The sequence below is a fragment of the Rutidosis leptorrhynchoides genome, chromosome 10 (assembly GCF_046630445.1).
Source record: "Rutidosis leptorrhynchoides isolate AG116_Rl617_1_P2 chromosome 10, CSIRO_AGI_Rlap_v1, whole genome shotgun sequence".
NCBI classification, from domain to species: domain Eukaryota; kingdom Viridiplantae; phylum Streptophyta; class Magnoliopsida; order Asterales; family Asteraceae; genus Rutidosis; species Rutidosis leptorrhynchoides.
In genome coordinates this window covers 55,772,788-55,792,925 of record NC_092342.1, presented here as the reverse complement: position 1 = coordinate 55,792,925, position 20,138 = coordinate 55,772,788, and the positions used below count along the sequence as shown (strand labels likewise).

General features: G+C 34.5%; 1 protein-coding gene across 1 annotated transcript; it reads left to right on the top strand.

Annotated features, from left to right (window-relative positions):
* Positions 1–15,370: 15,370 nt before the first annotated feature.
* On the top strand, positions 15,371–16,513 carry LOC139870294 (uncharacterized). Its single transcript, XM_071858126.1, has 3 exons — positions 15,371–15,381; positions 15,449–16,086; positions 16,188–16,513. Exons 1-3 carry the CDS (start codon positions 15,371–15,373, stop codon positions 16,511–16,513), a joined length of 975 nt encoding a protein of 324 aa, XP_071714227.1.
* Positions 16,514–20,138: the final 3,625 nt, after the last annotated feature.

Here is a 20,138-nt window from a genome sequence, read left to right as displayed (position 1 = left end):
GCGAATCGTCGAAAACAACCGAAGGGTATTTAAATATATAAAAGTAATTCAAAAATTTTGAGATTCAGTTTTACAGACTTTGCTTATCGTGTCGGAAATGTTAATCATACAAAGATTAAGTTTAAATTTAGTCGAAATTTCTGGGTCATCACACCTTGCGACTTGACCACAGTCGTTCATAACATGAGTTTTCTCGATGAAGGCATTGCCCAAGTCGCAAGGCTCGCAAGGCACCTTGTGACTTGCGTGGGTATTTTGGGAATTTCATTTTTTTGAAGGGGAATTGTTATAATTCGTTAAAATTGGGCGTTTTGGTCAATAGCTCTTGCTGTGTGGTCTTGCAGTTGTTTGTAATCCCTGTTTTGATTTAATAAAGTTTTTATTTTGATTTTTGCAAAAAAAAATCATAATGTTCATTAGACGAAACATATCCATTACTAAATTTTCTACCTTCACATTAGCATTGCCTTGTAATTTCCTCCTTAGAACTAAACGAGAACTAAACCATGCCTTTTTTTTGGCTAAAAACGATAAATTTATAACAAAGACTTTATCTCGGGAAGAAACAAAGAATAACAAGATACAAAAAGAGAACGCGGGCAGGGCTCGAAAACGTAAACTAAATCTAATGATGCAACCCGTAAAAAAAGCTAACTAAACCCGAGCCTCGTCCCGAAACTATCGAAAAACGCGACATACAAGCACAATAAACGATGATAAACGAAAATACAATACTAACCAACAATATCTAACCCTACTAACTGAAAATGTCATCCTTACCACACTTTTTGGGACATGAAAGAAGGACCTCCACATCGATGTTGTTGGTGTTGATTCCATCTCCCGCATTAGCCATAAAAGAGAAGAACGCACTATTACTGGACCCATCACGTGTGGTAGTACCTGACGAAAAAGGACTCAACCCGCTTTTTCTAAACTCATAGAAAAACCCATTTCTCTAACAATCGTCCCTTACCCGAGCTCACATAAGACCATTTACAAACCTCGTTTTATTGAGCATCTTTGAACAAATTTTGGATCGCAACCCCCACTTCATCATCATCAAAGCTATCTCGTAACCTAAACGAATTATCCGGCACATTCTTCTTCTTTGCCTAATCCTTTGCCTTACACTTTGCACCATAGTTCTTCACCCCGGGACCACAGAATACATTCGAATGCGAAACCCATTTTCGACATAAACCTTTGAATTTCTCGTCCGAACAAGTACAAAACATCCTACCATTACATTACCAGTTGTGACATTTGCCAAGTAATCTAACAAACCACTAGTCTACCCTTCGGTTGAGAAGCATCTGGCCCTGAAATAACCTTCACGATTTCGTTTAATATCCTTTTTTTGTGACATACCATTGACCTTCAAGCGTTATATCAATTTCCATATAACGTAATTATATAAAGATGTTTTTACACCAAGCTCGTCCCCCAATTTATCAATAACCCTTTGACAATCTTTCAACTTTAACCCATGTTCATAACCGGACTCGATACCTTTATCAACCCTGATACCGCAGCCCGCCCCATCGGTTATTGCAACACTCGAAACCGAAGCAACATCAGCGTACTTGCTCATACTCACAGACGCAGCTGCACAAAGAACAACCGTTACTTGCACTAGACCCATCAGAACAACCTCCCTCCCAGTCTCATTAATACCTAAACTAGAGTCAGCCATACCCTTCTCAAAAGTGATCCCCTTATCGCCCACATTAGGCCCAGGATTATTCGCACTAACCTCAACAATTTCCACCTCTCTTAACGTTAAATCTCTATTCAAATTCTCAACCCAACTCGTATCTAATTCATCAAGCAACACATGATTAAAAGTAAAGGGGTCATTTAACTCATTAACCTACACATTTGTATTCGAACATGTCCCCGGATCAACTAATGCAACAATAATCAATTCGTGTATGCGTTTAATCGCCCGTGTCTAAGTTAAAACCCCGCAATCTAAACTATTTGAGGAATTAGTCACATAAATCACAACACCAAAATTCTTGACTTTAGCAGACGCGTTCAAATCAGAGGAAAAATCCAAAGCCACCCCACAAATTTCAATCCAAACAAACATAAAGAAACTAGATGCTTTATCCGCAAGGGGGTTACAACAATATAGTCACCACCAATCGAAGGTCCTAATAGTCTAGACAAACTCACATCATCTAAACATTGAACAAGACATCCGTAAAAACCAAATTTGGAAACAGAAGAAACAAGAACATTACGAGTTACCAGCAAAGATCTCAGCTTTGAAACATCGAAAGCACCTTGTCTACCTGCAGAACCCGCCTCTCCCAACGAGAGCCAGACATAATTGAAGTAGCTTCGTTGAAAAACCTCAGAAGACCTTCGATCATTAGAAACACGGGCTCTAGGCCACACAACATATATAGGTTTCCCAAAAACGCCAGACCCATTGTGTTTCGAGACAGCCAAAAGAGCGTGTGCATGATTAGCATATGTCACAAAAGCGTTTGTGTAGCATTCCATTACATAATTTTGGAAATGTCGCCTTCATTACCGAAAAGGCTACTCAATATATCTGTTGTACACCTCTCAAGTTTACCTACAAAGATCGTGTTTCCACCAGTGTCGGAGTTGTCTTTGACCCCTTCATTCCTGATACACGGTGCTGGTCCATCATAAAACTCTGCCGAAATTGAATTAGTAGGAGGTAATTCATCAGAAGAATGTTGGAGATAATCGGTTAAGAAAATGCACAATGGTCCCACATCGGAACTCATAGAAAGAAATGTATGTATATAAGTTTATGGGAACCTCACTCTATCACCAATTGATTTTAGAGTAATGTGGAACTCATGAGCTTATATGTCGTACATGTTGGTGGACCAGAAACGATCATACACGTGGTATCAGAGCCGAAGCAGGAAGAAAGTAGACGGGATGCAAGATGATGAAATTCGGTGATCGATAGCATGTAGCAAGTAGCATGCAGAAAGAAATAGCAAGTAGCAAGAGCAATGATGATCACCGATGCTCGTCAAGCAGCATGGATTAACCGATTAAGGGGGTGATTGTTGGAGATAATCGGTTAAGGAAATGTACAATGGTCCTACATCGGAAACTCATAGAAAGAAATGTATGTATATAAGTTTATGGGAATCTCAATCTATCACCAATTGGTTTTAGAGTAATGTGGAACTTATGAGCTTATATGTCGTACATGTTGGTGGACCTGCAACGTTCCTACAAAAAAAACCCTCCGTACACCTTTTCGATAAACGGATTAAGGACCAACTACTATTATGTTTGGCTGCTACTGTAAAATTTCTTTTTAAAGCATGTTATCGCATGCTTCTCAAATGTATTCTCTTGGTTAAGTAATGAATATTTTGTGCTTTCAAAAAATATTAATTAAATAGAAGTAGGAGTATTAAACAAAACGTACAAATAATATCGATGAGAATCGTAGTTCTCATCCCTTTCCTCCCCAACCTGAAATCCGTAACGAAGTTAAGAACATGTTGTGAACTAGGTTGCTTAAAATGGAGTTCTCACGATGATATTGTGAGAGCAATGTTATGTAATGTTCAACGGACATCAAAAAGATATCGGAAATCGGAAATATATTATATTAATTAGTTATTTAATATAAAAATACACATCTTGCATTCAAGTTGTCTCATAACCTAATGTATATAAATGATCTATGAATTATGATTATGATAATCATATTATTAATATTATGATTATGATTATGATTATGAAAATTTGAATGATGATTATAATTATATGATATGAAGTAATTGTATCTAGTAAATGGCATTTTGTCTCATGATTAATAAGGCGTATAATTGTATAAATCTTCAGCTTTTCAAAAAAATTTATAATGAACTTAATTTTTATTTTTGACTTATGTTAAATTATTAATCTATATCTCTAAAAGATATAGACGAAATGAATAGTAAACTTCAAAAGCTTTACAAATCCACCTCAAACTTTATATTTTTTACAATTCAAACACACTCTTTATAACATTTAACTTTATAGCTTTTATAAACTTACCACAAACTTTTCACATTTTATAATTTAACCATCAAACTTCTTATTCATTATAAATCGATCACATAATTTCCCCTATCTAATTACTACTATTCATTATTATTATTATTATTATTATTATTATTATTATTATTATTATTATTATTATTACTAGTTGAGGACCCGCGAATTCGCGGGACTTTGTGAGTGTAAAAATAATATTAAGAATTTCAATAATGTATATTTTAGCTATATCTTTATTTTTACTATATCCAATGTAGCAATGCAAATTAAAAATGCAAACATATATATATATATATATATATATATATATATATATATATATATATATATATATATATATATATATATATATATATATATATATAGCAATGCAAATTAAAAGTATGATAATGAGTGTTCCAAGTACATAGCAACCTTATAACACGTCACACATGAACAAAACGGTGAAAAACTAACCAAAACTTTATTTGTTGTTGTCAAACAGTTAATTTTAAAGAATCCTCATTACTTCAATTACCTCGCCGGCTTCAGAATCTATAGGATGGTTCCCCTTTAATACATAAGTCAAATTTGACAAATCAAAGACTGAGATGCTAATGATAAATCTTTTACATGAGAGAAACAACATTAGTTTTTTTTTTTTTTTTTTTTTTTTTTTTTTTAATTTACCTGAACCCCCATTCAAAGTAACTAATTGTTACTCCCCCTGAATTTGCAAATTTGTCAGGCATGATAACAACGCCTTTCTTCGATAAAATCTGTTAAAAAAACATATAATGGTGTTGTTATTGTAATGTAACAAAATGTAAAATAGTTTAATATGAGTAATCGAATGAAATTTGAAACAAAAGGGTCGTGTACTTCATAGATCACCCATATTGACCCGTGAGAAAACCCACCCATTTCGTTGCATCTAAAATTTAAAAAGAGATCTAGTGCAAGTTTGTACCTTGGGGATGAATTGGACGTTTTTCAACTTGCGTTGAGTAGACATTTTGTACACAATTTCTCTGTCCGCAATTGGCACATCCGACAAAATTTCCTACATAGAATAACTTAAATTTTGAGTAAATGATGGCTATGAACATTAGTATGAACTATGAAATACACGACCCTAAAATTTGACCCATTACCAATGCCTTTTAAGAATTAAAAAAAATAAAAAAAAATTATAACAACTTTACCCATTACACTGACCCATTAGTTCTGATCCATTACCAATGCCTTTAAAAAAAACTTTATAACAACTTTAGCCATTACACTGACCCATTAATTCTGACTCATTACCAATGCCTTTTAAAAATAAAAATAAAAAACTTTATAACAACCTTACCCATTACACTGACCCATTAATTCTGACCCAATTACCAATGCCTTTTAAAAATAAAAATAAAAACTTTATAACAACTTTACCCATTACACTGACTCATTAATTCTGACTCATTTGTAAATATGTAAGCAAATAATCATGCATATATATAAAGTATGATATGAGTCTTTAATAAAAAAGGAACATAGCTACGTACTTGCAGGTTTACTGTAAATAATAACCTGAATTAGTGTCCTTAGCAATCTGTATAGCTTCTTCTACTGTTTTATACTTTATAATAGGTGCAACAGGTCCGAATAGTTCATGCCTATATAAATAACGATTGAAAAATATAGTCAAGCAAATTTGATTCAAGAGGAAGAACCGGCACTCCTTTGAAGAATACACAAATCAAAATTACGGGGGTGATTGTTGGGTAATTTTGATAAGTCTAGCGGTCATTGCTCAAGTAATAATAATTGCATTGTTAAGTCTAGTTTTAATTAAATCCTAGCTGTTTTATTTAATTATTAAGTTGGTAGTTTGATTTAGTAGCTCATATGACCGAGTATCAAGGAGTTGAAAGTAGGAATTTGGTGAGATATGGAGTACTTGTTCTACTCAGTGGATCAAATACTGCAGTGATTTTGAGCTGATTTCAGCACACGTTTTATGTTCCTTTGGCTATTTATAGCTTATCTTTGATATGAATAAATGTGAAGCTTTTGTTTTTACAAAATCTTTCTTCTTTTCATTTCAGAATACATACCAACTTTGTACTTTTTCTTGTAAATTCATATTTGCACGAGCTGAATACCTACGAATTTGCGAGACTTTGTGAGAGTTTATTCACGAGTAATATTTATAATCAATATTTTAAATTAAAGTAGTAGTGTTTAGAGATGTGTTTTTAGAGAGACGGCTCAAAAGTCACCCAAAATGTATTGTTTTAAGCATGCACCGACAAATATCAATTGATACTAATATTATATATGTAATAAGAAGATTAATTTATATTATATTATTATGAAATATTCAAATATTTCATCAAGAATTACCAAATATCTAGCCAGCAAAAATTTCTTATTGAAAGTAAAAAATAACACACATTGTTCACCAACTTTGAACATTCAATTATCTTCTAAAGATCCATGTAAAAGTATATATTTTCAAACGACATGCTAAAAAACACAAACACATCCAAATGATACTAAAGCAATGTAGAATCAAGGCTTCTCAAACTTCACTTCAACCAATATTTTCTTAGTTAATGGATTCACAAGCACACCGTCCTTATCAAGTTAATCACTTGCATGTTTGAGACAAAAACTTGTTCAGTCTGACAATTTCATTATGCACCTACTTGATCATCTTGGTCATTGTGAGTAAAAGTAGATATAAAGTTTGGATCTTTATACACCATACACTTTTGGTATTGCATAAAAATTTCATTACAATATGAAGTTGATATCAGCCTATATTAATATTATATTTGAACACATCCACTTTGAATTAAGTGAAAGTTAAAGTTAGAAGAAAAAAAACAAATTTAACCCAAAGTAAAGTAAACCCAAGTTGCATATATAGTACTTGCTATTTGACTATGTACATGCATTAATAGATCATTAGTGGGTTTTTTCAACAAATAGACTATGTACATGACTTGTAGTCTATTTGAACGATTAGTTCATGGACCATTCATCTTATTGAGCATCAGGTGCACCACATTAAGATTCAGTGCATACAACCTAGCTAGGGTAGATTTTGGGACCTTTGTAACCCATTTTCTTATGAAATGGGTCGAAAGGGAATGCTAAACTAATACTATAAAAAGCCACATATAATAGATAAAATGAAGATGCTTCGAAATTTACCAGAATGTTGTGTGCCTCTTTCAACTTTGTTCATGGAATCTATGTAATAGTTCTGTCCCCAACTGAAGTTAAGTTTGTGTCTTATCTTCCTTTAGCTGCAAGTAGATTTTAATGTAAAAAAGGCAAGCATTAGGCAGTCACTAAAATGGCATCCAATGGGTACACAGAGACTCTTGCAAATTAATAGTTACAATAGCAGCCGTACAAATGAAGGACATCCAATAGGGACCCAAATGAGCACCGGTAAACACGACCCAAAAGGATCAAAAGTAATTATTACAAAATTATGTATTTCACATTTCACATCTATATTAAAGTGATGTAGCCTTAAGGAGGTAGTATGCATGGAAAATATAAAATTAACTATAAATGTGCCCCATTAAATATGAAACATCTAGAATTGACCCGTATAAGCCTCTCGTGTGGAGCTACTTTAGCCTATTTTCTATATATTTTTAGAAATTGAATTCCACCAAACTACACAATTAAAAACTTTTTGGAGGATGACAAACATATTTAAGAAACATTACTTTAACCACATCAGACTAAAAGCTTACAATCTTTTTTTTTTTTTTTTTTTTTTGTTGTTGTTGCTAATATGAGTTAAGAAGAAAAAAGAACAAATAAACATGCATTGTGAAATGTACTCAGATTCACATAAGCATATGACAATTATGAAACATGCCATAATCCTGAGATGCAGATGTGGAATTATTATTCAATTGCTCACATACAATTCTGATCATAGAAAGCTAAGCTCTTACTTATCATGGAAGATTCTGGAGGTCTTTTACTATCCGAAAGCATAGTAGCAACAACCATTAGCTGCAAGCTGAAACAAATACACAAACCCATGAACCTACAAAATATGAAACGTTTTGCTTTTCATGAAAAAGAGCAGCTAATTGTAAGAACAATAATACATTTTGCTTTTCATTAGGATCACCTTGTTTTATGAAATATAAAGCTTCATTCCCCATGCAAAATCCTGGCAAAAATGATCTTTGTTACCTAAAACTGATATCCAGTTACTTTAAAATTATGAAAAACTTTCAAAACATGAAAGGAGTATATAGGTAAATTAATCATCGAAATAATGGAACGAAAAAAAAGAAACTGAAATAGGGATAATCCAAATGAAACTAATTGCAATTCTCATAGCTTTATGTATGAATAGTAATAATTAGCCTAATTCTAAAAGTTAGAAAATTACATTCAAGAGCTTTTCTAATAGGGAAATTCCCCAAAATACACTTTTTTAAAAAGTTTTATTCCAAAATACACTTTTAGAAAAAAAAATTTCTATTTACACCGTTAAGTCGACCACCCATTGGGTCGACTATCGCTATACCTGGTCGACCACACCAAATTTAAATGTGATCGACCACCGTTTATAACTAGCAAGGTCGACTTTTGTTGGATATCGGTCGACTACTATATTCGACCCCAAAAAACACGGGCGACCTTAATGATGGTCGAGTATACAAAAAGACACTGAAATAGCGAGTTGGGATAACAAAATTCAAATTTCAACTCTAACATTGCAGATCGTAACCTGATTCATCAACCCTCATTCATTGCAGATTCAATCAAGAGATCACTTCAATAGTTTGTATAGTTTGTAGATAAACCCTAATTCCATCGTCAGTGTATCTATTTCGTCCCTAGATTCAATCAAGAGTTCCCTTCAAAGATGACAGATATTGAGGTAAAACCTATTTCGTTGTTGTATGTATATGTTAGTTTATCTGTATGTGTATATATGTGTATATATGTATATCTATGTATGGGTCCCTGTATTTATATATATGTGTGTATGGATGTATTTGTATGTGTGTATATGTCAGTATATGATATGTATATGTATATGTATATGTATATGTATATGTATATGTATATGTATATGTATATGTATATGTATATGTATATGTATATGTATATGTATATGTATATGTATATGTAACTATAGATATACAATTCTCCCATTGTTTTTGCTAAAGTGTATATACCTGTATATGGTTATGGGGATGCCTTAGGTCAGAAGATCACTTGCATACTCGACCATTCAAAGGGTCGACTTCCAAAAAAATACACTATAGTCGACCCTATTTTGGGTCGCCTATAGTTGAATAAAACTTTAGTCGACCAAAACGAAGGTCGACTATAGTGTATTTGCTTTTCAATTGTATGTACCTGTATGTATGTGTATGTATATTAACATTTATGTATAATGACATTATCATTGTCTGATTACAGGTTTGGTTCGAGGCCAAGGTCACAATTCGAAGCAAGATGTCTCTTATAAGGGAGATTAAGAACAAAATCACTCCGGCTCAGACAAAGATTTTCAGAGAGACGTGTTTCGGTCATTGGTTAGATATAAAGTGTGATGACAATGATCCGGGATACATACATTGCTTATTAATGAATCAGACTGACCGTCCAAAAAAGTTTGTAATCAACGAACGCGAAATATGTGAGGAGCCAGAAGAGCTATGGTTTCGAGTTACCAGAGACCATGTCATTAGGTGTAGTAGACGTGAGTTTTGCTTGGTTACTGGGATGCGGTTTGGTCCAGTTACATCTTTTATAGATTGGATAGGTCAAGAGAGGTCGGATTTTGACCACTCGGTTTCATCTCGTGTTTTTATTAAATTACATAGTGGTCAACATCATCTTTCGAAGTTTCACGATGCCTTTTTTAAAGATGAGTTGAAAGGAACTGACAAGGATAAGGTCATAGTCGCTATTGCGTTGATAATTAACTTATGCTTCCTTGGGAAGCAGTTGCGGGATAGCGTAAACGATGACATGCTTCTTTTATTAGAGGACTTTGAGTTGATGAACAAGTATCCGTGGGGTTCTTTCTTATGGACCAAACTTTACAATAGTTTGCATCACGTGTTAGTACCTTATAAAGAGAGGGTAGCAGATCAAACCCGAAAGGGGGTAATGACATACCATTTGAGCGGCTTCACTTGGGCGTTTAAGGTAGTAATCCGTACTTATGAATTTTAAGCAATTAACATGTTTCATATTTAACCAAATTTGGTTTTTGTTTGTAGATGTGGATATGGGAGGCATACAAACACCGAATAGAAGCATATGCTTTCAAGCCGGAAAGTGAAGGCATACCTCGTGGAATCCACTGAAAACGGAAGAAGAAAGTCATGGGCTGGAATGAGTACGTTGAGTTGATGCAACTCCCGGTGAGTATAATTATACCAAAATATGGGCCAAAATATTTATGTATGTGTTATGTTTATATGTATGTGTATATCTATATGTATATGTAACTGTATATGTATGTGTATATGTAACTGTATATGTATATGTATATGTATCTGTATTTGTATATGTATATGTAACTGTACATGTATCTGTATATGTATATGTAACTGTATATGTATATGTATATGTATATGTATATGTATATGTATATGTATATGTATATGTATATGTATATGTATATGTATATGTATATGTATATGTATATGTATATGTATATGTGTATGAATATGTGTATGAATATGTGTTTGACAGGATGATATCCCGGACGAAGAACGACCTCTCAATCGCTTGAGGCCCACCAAGACAGAGGTTAAGTGTGAGTGGTGGGTTGCTAGTGCAAACTATTTCAAGAACCCCGATGCTAAAGTACCGGTGAAGAAAGATGATGATCCGAAGAAATTTGATGATGAGACGAAGAAGGAGTTGACGGATATGATTAAGAATTTGACAAAGAGATTAGATGACCAGGAAAACAAACATGCCAAGGAGATTAAGGAGATGAGTGATCGGGTTGAGGCTGGCATCCGTGTTACACGTGAGACACTAAAGATAGTGCAGAGTTTATATGTTTCTAGAGACTACCACAAGACAATGATTTTAAAACTCCATTCTACGATACAAAACCTACAACAGCATATCCGTCAACAAGAGCAGGTAATTTCTTATTATATAATTCATTTAAGCAAGTTGGTAAGTTATATAAACTGTCCAGTGTGCAGATGAGTAGTCGACCCTTTAATGGATCGACTATCACCACGATTACAATGTAGTCGACCAATAACTAGGTCGACTATATTACATTTATACTATAGTCGACCCATGTCAAGGTCGACTATATATATGACTTTCTGATGACTTACTGCTGTGTGTTTCTGTGACAGGATGATGGTGGTTTCATTGGTGGATATGTGTCAGATGTTGAAGTTCAGACAACCAAGAAAGATATGTATGATAATGTGAAGGTTGCTTCACCGGTTTATGTGAGGAGAAGCAAAAGGGACCGTCGGGTTGCACGGGCAAGGATGTTTCCCTTCGTTACACCGTCACAAATGATCAAAAAGGGTGCAAAAAAAAAAAGCCTGACATGCCAGAGAAAGAAATCCCGATAAAACAACAGAAGACGGGGAGACTGAGTGCCCCGGTAGTGCCTGATAATGTTATTCTAGAAATCATTGACGATTTGATTCATAAGTCTGGACTTATCTATCCCGGCCCGTCCACATTATATCATGATGAAAGGAATCTGGACGGCCATAAGACACCAGAAGAGATGATGACTCCACATTACGAGTGCTTATTGGTATTTGTTCGGGGCCTATCCGACGGATTTATATTCATCACTGACGAGTTTTGGGAGCGGATCTACAACACATTTGAAGGCGGTTACTTAGATAACTTTGTAAGTGTTTTATAAACTTATTATTAAAGTGGTCGACATTTAACTCCGCTAACTTGAGATTGACTAAGTGATTGTTAATGGGTTAATTTCAGAATATTAACGGTTGGGGATCTATGTTGTTATGGTGGAGCTACCGTTTAGATCAAATGGATTTTCAGCCACTAAAGGACCGCCAAAGATGTACGATCATGCCGGTCGACATGATTAACTGGATGGGGATTTTTAAAACAGGTGTAACACTTGACCCGAATTACACCAATCCCAATATTACTTGCTATGCAGACGGATCGAGACTCCCTTTCCCACATTGGTCGAAGTGTCAGAAGGTTACAATATCAAATACATATACATATACAGTTTAAATATACATTGACATATACATTCAGATTAGAGTTATATGTATAACTTTCTAATGTTAATTGTAGGTCCTATTCCCAACATGTTTGGAAGATGCGGATCACTGGGTGCTTATTGTGCTTGATCTTAAGGACTTCACCGTCGTCATTTACGATAGTTTTGTCAAGCACAAGTCAATTGACCACCGCGCTTATTATGTTTCCGAGTTGGGTAAGTGTCTGCCAGAGTTTTTGAGGGCAATTAACTACACTCCTCCACCACACGTCTCGATGCCATCTACATTTACGTATATCGACTCACCTCAGCAGTCAGGATATTATGGTGACTGTGGTGTATGGGTTTGCATAAACATAGAGCGTGTATTTTGCCAGCTAACCTACCCATTCGAGAAAGATACTGCGAAGGTTGCATTAGAATACAGACATAGGATGGGGAAGACATTCTTTAGATCTCGAATCGAAGTACGTAAAAGGTAGATCTAATGTTTGTGTTGGTATTGTATTTTGAACAGGCTCCACTGTAAAAGGTAGCTCTAATGTTTGTGTTAGCATATTAGGTCAGCAGGTTGAACATGCTCCACTGTAATCTTTTGACAGTCACCAAATGACTGGTCGACCACTGGTGTAAAATGTGGTCGACCACTGCTTACATACAATGTGGTCGACCCTGATGTTGGTCGACCACTTAATAAAAATGACATAGTCGACCACCGTATATGAAGTAGTCGACCACAGTGGAAAATGTGGTCGACCCCTACTTAAATACACTGTGGTCGACCCTGCTGTGGGTCGACCACTTAATAAAAATGACATAGTCGACCACCATATATGAAGTAGTCGACCACAGTGGACTTTCATGATTAAAAAGGCAACCTAGGTCCCACATTTAGATAACATTTCTTATACTTATTAGCTACGGATAGGAAATCCACCTTTCATGAATTTAATTGGATAACGTAGATCCTTTTATTCCTGTTATCCATTTGTACTCTATAAGTAATGGGATCCCATAAGTAATTCCCATATTTAATAAACACCATACTTGATCGATATTCAAACACACCAGATTCATATTCACAACAACTTAGTAGTTGAAGTTAACTCTTTGCGCAGTTTGAGGTCATCACTTATTGGTGAGTAATCCCTACTTTTATATGTCTTTACATATTTAGTGATGAGTAAGTTAAAGATATATATTTGTTCAGGAGGTTATTTTGAACATGTCAATAATCATATAGTTTATATGCCACTTAATTGTCCCAGAGTACCTTTGAAACTTACAATCGCGCCAAACAAACCCTTAAATCGTACGCTTTTGTTAAAATATGTGTTAAAAAAAATCGATGTTTGACAAGATTTAGTTATATCTATGAAATACGTTGTCGATAACTGTGTCTTGGATATCACTGATGATGAAGATGATTTTAATGATTTTATGAATTTCGCCATCTCAAATCAACCCGTTCACATATATCTAGAAGATATTACGAATTCATTGCATGTTTTAGGTCAAAACCTTACTAATCCTAATGATCAGTTCAACCTACAACAACAATACAATAATCGGTTAAACCTACAACATCCGACCAATTATCAGTTCAACCTACAAAATCCTTACAATAATCAGTACAACCTTAATCATCCATCCAATAATCAGTTCAATTTACATCAGCAATCCAATCAACAGTTCAACCTACATCATCCATACAGTAATGAGTTCAACCGACAACAGTCATCCATCAATCAGTTCAACCTACAACAGTCAACCATCAATCAGAACGACCTAGAACACCAAAGTAACAATCAGTTCAACCTACACCACCCATACACTGATCAGTACAACCAACCACATCCATACACAAATAATTCGAACCTAAAAAATCAATCTGTAAATCAGATCAACTTACAAACTCAAACCACAGATGAAATCAACCAACAAATACAATACACCAATTTGTTGAATGATAAACAACCACCGTTTGAAGGTAACGAAGATCATTACATGGTTGACCTACCTACATCTGATCAAAGCGGATCTGAGCATGATGATATGGAAAATGTGAATCCAATCAAACCAACAAAACACCCTTTTTCTAACTACATAGTTGATGAGGTTGATGTTCCTGATAGTGATGATGAATACGAAGATGAGTACGTCGACCAAACACAAACTTATGACCAGCCAATTAAGTATAATCCCCAACCAGATGATATATTTTGGAACATGCCACCGTTACTGTCGAACACCCAACCCGAAATGAAACCTAGATCAATGACAATATATGAAACCTCAGATCTAGTTAAATTGAATCAGACTTTCGAAAACAAGGAAGATTTTCTTATGCAAAAAGTATGTTACTGAAGGGTTCCAGATAAAACCAAAGTACTCAGACAAGTCAAGGTATACAGCTACATTCATATCACCAAATTGTTCATGGCAAATTACTGCTAGGTGTATACAAGATAGCAACATATTTTAAGTACGGAAGTTGAATGATCTACACACGTGCTCAAATACCCAAATTCTTCCGAACAATAAGCATGCCACCAAGAAGGTCCTAGGTAATATACTGAAAGAGGTGATGAAACAAGAAGGTCGTGTCTATCGACCGAATGATATAAGGACTGATATGTCGGCGCGATTTAAAATAAGTCTATCATACCACCAAGCATGGAAAGCCAAATGTTACGCAATTGAGATGTTGAGGGGTAGTCTTGAAGATTCCTTTCAAATACTACCTAATTATCTATATAATCTTAGATTGTCTAACCCAGGTAGTGTAACCAACATTCGAACGGACAACAAAGGCAGATTTGTTATGAGTTACATGTCCATTGGTGCAGCGGTATGTTTAATGCTTTCTTTATTTACTTATTAATTCAACTCATATTTAAAAATAATGTTTCAATACTTTAATATACAGACACGTTCGTTTGTTAACTATGCACGACCAGTAATCATAGTCGATGGGGCTCATTTAAAAAGTCGTTACTTGGGGACTAACTTGATTGCTGTCGCTATGGATGCTAACAATGGAATCCTTCCATTAGCCTACGATATTGGAGCAGGAGAGACCATCGATCATTGGACATGGTTTTTTGGTAATCTAAGAGACTCTCTACAGTCTTCGGGGTGTTGTATTGTTAATCTTACTATTATATCTGACAGGGCACCTGCAATAGCTGCTGGCATATCAAACGTATTTTCAGAAGTATTTCATGCACTATGTGCTAGACATTTGTTGGGAAACCTCAAAAGTGTGTCTAAAAGGGTTAAAAGTTACGAGTGGCACTACTGGAAAATGTGCAAAGCGTATAGAAAATCTGATTTTGATCACCACTATGGTATACTAGCACGACGTATCCCAGACAGTGCACGTACACTCACTACTGTTGGGTTCAACAGATGGTCTAGACATCATGCAGATCGTGTTCGGTATGCTTACCTAACTTCTAATAGTGCAAAGTCAATAAACGCACTGTCAGTTCATGCGAGGAAACTCCCGATTACAATGCTTCTTGAATTCTTTAGAGCTTCAGTTCAACAATGGTTTTGGGAACACCGAAACACTGCCGATGGTTTAACGACCCCTGTCACACCATATGCAGAGCGTAAGCTTGGTAAAAGAAATCGTAAGTCTATTAGTTGGACTGTCAAACCGATATCACAAGTTAAGTTTGAGGTATTGGATATGAAAAAAGGCGGTAAAGTCAATCTACAAGATAAAACTTGCACATGTAAACAATGGCAGTTTTCCGGTATACCCTGTGGACATGTAATGGCAGTAGCAAGGTATTTTGTCCTACGTAAGTTACTACACACGTTCAGAAGTATTTCCACACTGAAACGTACAAGTCGGCATACATGGAAGATATTAACCCGCTAGATCATATTTCTGAATGGATAGATCCAGGAAACCTACAAACCGTCCTACCGCCATTGGTTACAAAGCAACAATCGGGTAGACCGAAGAGTACTGCTCGTATACCGTCCCAAGGAGAGGACAAAGACAATTTCAAATCTAAAAGAAAATGCAGTCGTTGCTTGGAATATGGACATACTAGATCAACTTGCACCACACATTATGATCTTTCTGAAGGTAAACAAAAGTCCAAGTGTAACTCAAAAACAAAGGCAAAGCCGAAGGGGTTGGTAAAGGGCAAGGGTAAAGGAAAACGTGAAGACTCATGCTCAACACAATTTGGCTCCACTTACAATTTGAGTGATGATTAGCTTCTTCTTTGTGTTTTAAATGTGTTTAACTGCCATGGATGATAGGTATGTGTGTTCGTATGTTTTCTAGCCGTTTAACTGTCGTGTATGTGTTGTGTCTGTAACTTGTGTTATTTGTTGTGTAATCAATAAATGTAGTATGAGATAATATATAATATTTGTTGTTCAAATTAAAGTTTATTTCACTAAATTGGATGGCAGACTACATTGGGACTCATGATGGTCGAATAGGGTTAGTCGACCCACTAATCGGTCGCCTACAACGCAAGGATGGTCGAATAGGGTTACTCGACCCACTTATGGCTAACAAGTCGGTCGACCTTGCAGTCGACCACATCATTGAAGTAGTCGACCAACATCAATGAAGCATGTTGGTCGACTACCTTGAAAACTATAATGGTCGACCGGGTATAGGGGTAGTGACCCAATGGGTGGTCGACTTAATGGTGTAAATAGACAATTTTTTTTCCCGAAAGTGTATTTTGGAAGAAAAGTTTTTAAAAAAGTGTATTTGGGCGAATTTCCCTTTCTAATATCAAGAAAGATCAAGATGTTAACATCCCTTCTCATACATGTAATAATAAATCTGCATAATCAATCACCAAAATATATCAAATCATTCCTAATTTATAGCATTTTCAACTTCACCAGTAGCTGTTAAAAGTGGGAATTGCTTATTGCTTATATAATTGTACATAAATTGAAAAAATTACCACTGATTACTTCGCTGTCGGTTGGTAACCCTCAAGAGAAATGGACATGTAACCTCTGCATGCCTTTAAGACCACCCTCCAATATAGAATTTTGATTCTTTCTATACGTACCATGTAAACAAACTGGACATCACAACAGAAACATGATCAACAAACAGTCGAAAGTAGATTGTTAAATGCGTGCCAGGTTGAATGTTTTTACCAGGAAATTCTTCAGCAGAAAGAATGGGCATGAGTAAACTTTCGGTCTCAACCAACTGTAAACTAAACATATAAAGATCTTACGAACTTAACAAAAAAGAGACCTAAGATCAACCAACCAACTACCACGATCCCTTCTCAAAGCCCAATTAAATGGACTTAAAATCAACAATTTCTCTGAACCCATGATATTCAATCCATAAAACCAAGAATTTAACAAACGAAGAATCTTGTCTAACACTTTTCAAATTAAAAACTCACATTACATAACAGAAATGCATTTCAAATTTACAGGTAACGACATAAACTAAAAAAAAGAAACATATTAAAAAATATAAAATGTCACCTTCATTGTGATAACACACAAAATACTGTGAAGTAATCCCACCAAAAATGTCAACAAAAACCTGGAAAAAACACATTAGACACTCCATCACCGACAAAAGACACAACTACAAAATCTGAAAACATACAACCTCACAAAAAAGTTAACAAATATAGAAGTCCACATAACTATATTAACTTGTCGAGTGTATTACACGAACATCAGATGACAAAAAATTAGACTTCATGCATACTTTGAAATCTTTCTTACAGTTGCAAACTCGCCAAACTTGTTTGTACCTCCATAATATATAATAAAACGTTATCACAAGTTCTATTTTCTACATTTTCTTACCATATAAACTAACTTATTGCTTCATTTGTATTAAAAGAGATTTATTTTGACCAAGAACATCATCTATTCAGGAGTTTGATTGATCTGCAACTAAAAGCAAATATTGTTAGTCTAAAATATGAAAGCATCAACAAATGACTCACTACATCAATGTCTTAAAAGTTGGTGCCTAGAACCAATTACCAAAACTGCACAATTTACCAAAAACTGCAAAAATTCATACATTATAATGTAATAAAAAATCCATAACCTGCACAAAATAGTTACACATTCATTTTGGGGGAAGTTCAGTTATTTATGTCTTAAAAAAACTCAAATAGTCAGCCCAAATGTTTAAGCTCTTTTTGATATAGACATCTCATCAAATAGGTAGTGTGCATCTATATTAAAGTGATGTAGCCTTAAGGAGGTAGTATGCATGGAAAATATAAAATTAACTATAAATGTGCCCCATTAAATATGAAACATCTAGAATTGACCCGTATAAGCCTCTCGTGTGGAGCTACTTTAGCCTATTTTCTATATATTTTTAGAAATTGAATTCCACCAAACTACACAATTAAGGACTTTTTGGAGGATGACAAACATATTTAAGAAACATTACTTTAACCACATCAGACTAAAAGCTTACAATCTTTAATTTTTTTTTAGTTTTTTATTTTTTTATTTTTTTTTGCTAATATGAGTTAAGAAGAAAAAATAACAAATAAACATGCATTGTGAAATGTACTCAGATTCACATAAGCATATGACAATTATGAAACATGCCATAATCCTGAGATGCAGATGTGGAATTATTATTCAGTTGCTCACATACAATTCTGATCATAGAAAGCTAACCTCTTACTTATTATGGCAGATTCTGGAGGTCTTTTACTATCCGAAAGCATAGTAGCAACAACCATTAGCTGCAAGATGAAACAAATACACAAACCCATGAACCTACAAAATATGAAACGTTTTGCTTTTCATGAAAAAGAGCAGCTAATTGTAAGAACAATAATACATTTTGCTTTTCATTAGGATCACCTTGTTTTATGAAATATAAAGCTTCATTCCCCATGCAAAAACCTGGCAAAAATGATCTTTGTTACCTAAAACTGATATCCAGTTACTTTAAAATTATGAAAAACTTTCAAAACTTGAAAGGAGTATATAGGTAAATTAATCATCGAAATAATGGAACGAAAAAAAAAAAAGAAACTGAAATAGGGATAATCCAAATGAAACTAATTGCAATTCTCATAGCTTTATGTATGAATAGTAATAATTAGCCTAATTCAAAAAGTTAGAAAATTACATTCAAGAGCTTTTCTAATATCAAGAAAGATCAAGATGTTAACATCCCTTCTCATACATGTAATAATAAATCTGCATAATTAATCACCAAAATATATCAAATCATTCCTAATTTATAGCATTTTCAACTTCACCAGTAGCTGTTAAAAGTGGGAATTGCTTATTGCTTATATAATTGTACATAAATTGAAAAAATTACCACTGATTACTTCGCTGTCGGTTGGTAACCCTCAAGAGAAATGGACATGTAACCTCTGCATGCCTTTAAGACCACCCTCCAATATAGAATTTTGATTCTTTCTATATGTACCATGTAAACAAACTGGACATCACAACAGAAACATGATCAACAAACAGTCGAAAGTAGATTGTTAAATGCGTGCCAGGTTGAATGTTTTTACCAGGAAATTCTTCAGCAGAAAGAATGGGCATGAGTAAACTTTCGGTCTCAACCAACTGTAAACTAAACATATAAAGATCTTACGAACTTAACAAAAAAGAGACCTAAGATCAACCAACCAACTACCACGATCCCTTCTCAAAGCCCAATTAAATGGACTTAAAATCAACAATTTCTCTGAACCCATGATATTCAATCCATAAAACCAAGAATTTAACAAACGAAGAATCTTGTCTAACACTTTTCAAATTAAAAACTCACATTACATAACAGAAATGCATTTCAAATTTACAGGTAACGATATAAACTAAAAAAAAGAAACATATTAAAAAA

Bases quoted from the DNA above. Each gene is read 5' to 3' on its own strand.
- LOC139870294 (XM_071858126.1), top strand. The intron at 16,087-16,187 runs GTAAGTTACTAC...CTGAATGGATAG, and splicing joins AGCAAGGTATTTTGTCCTAC to ATCCAGGAAACCTACAAACC.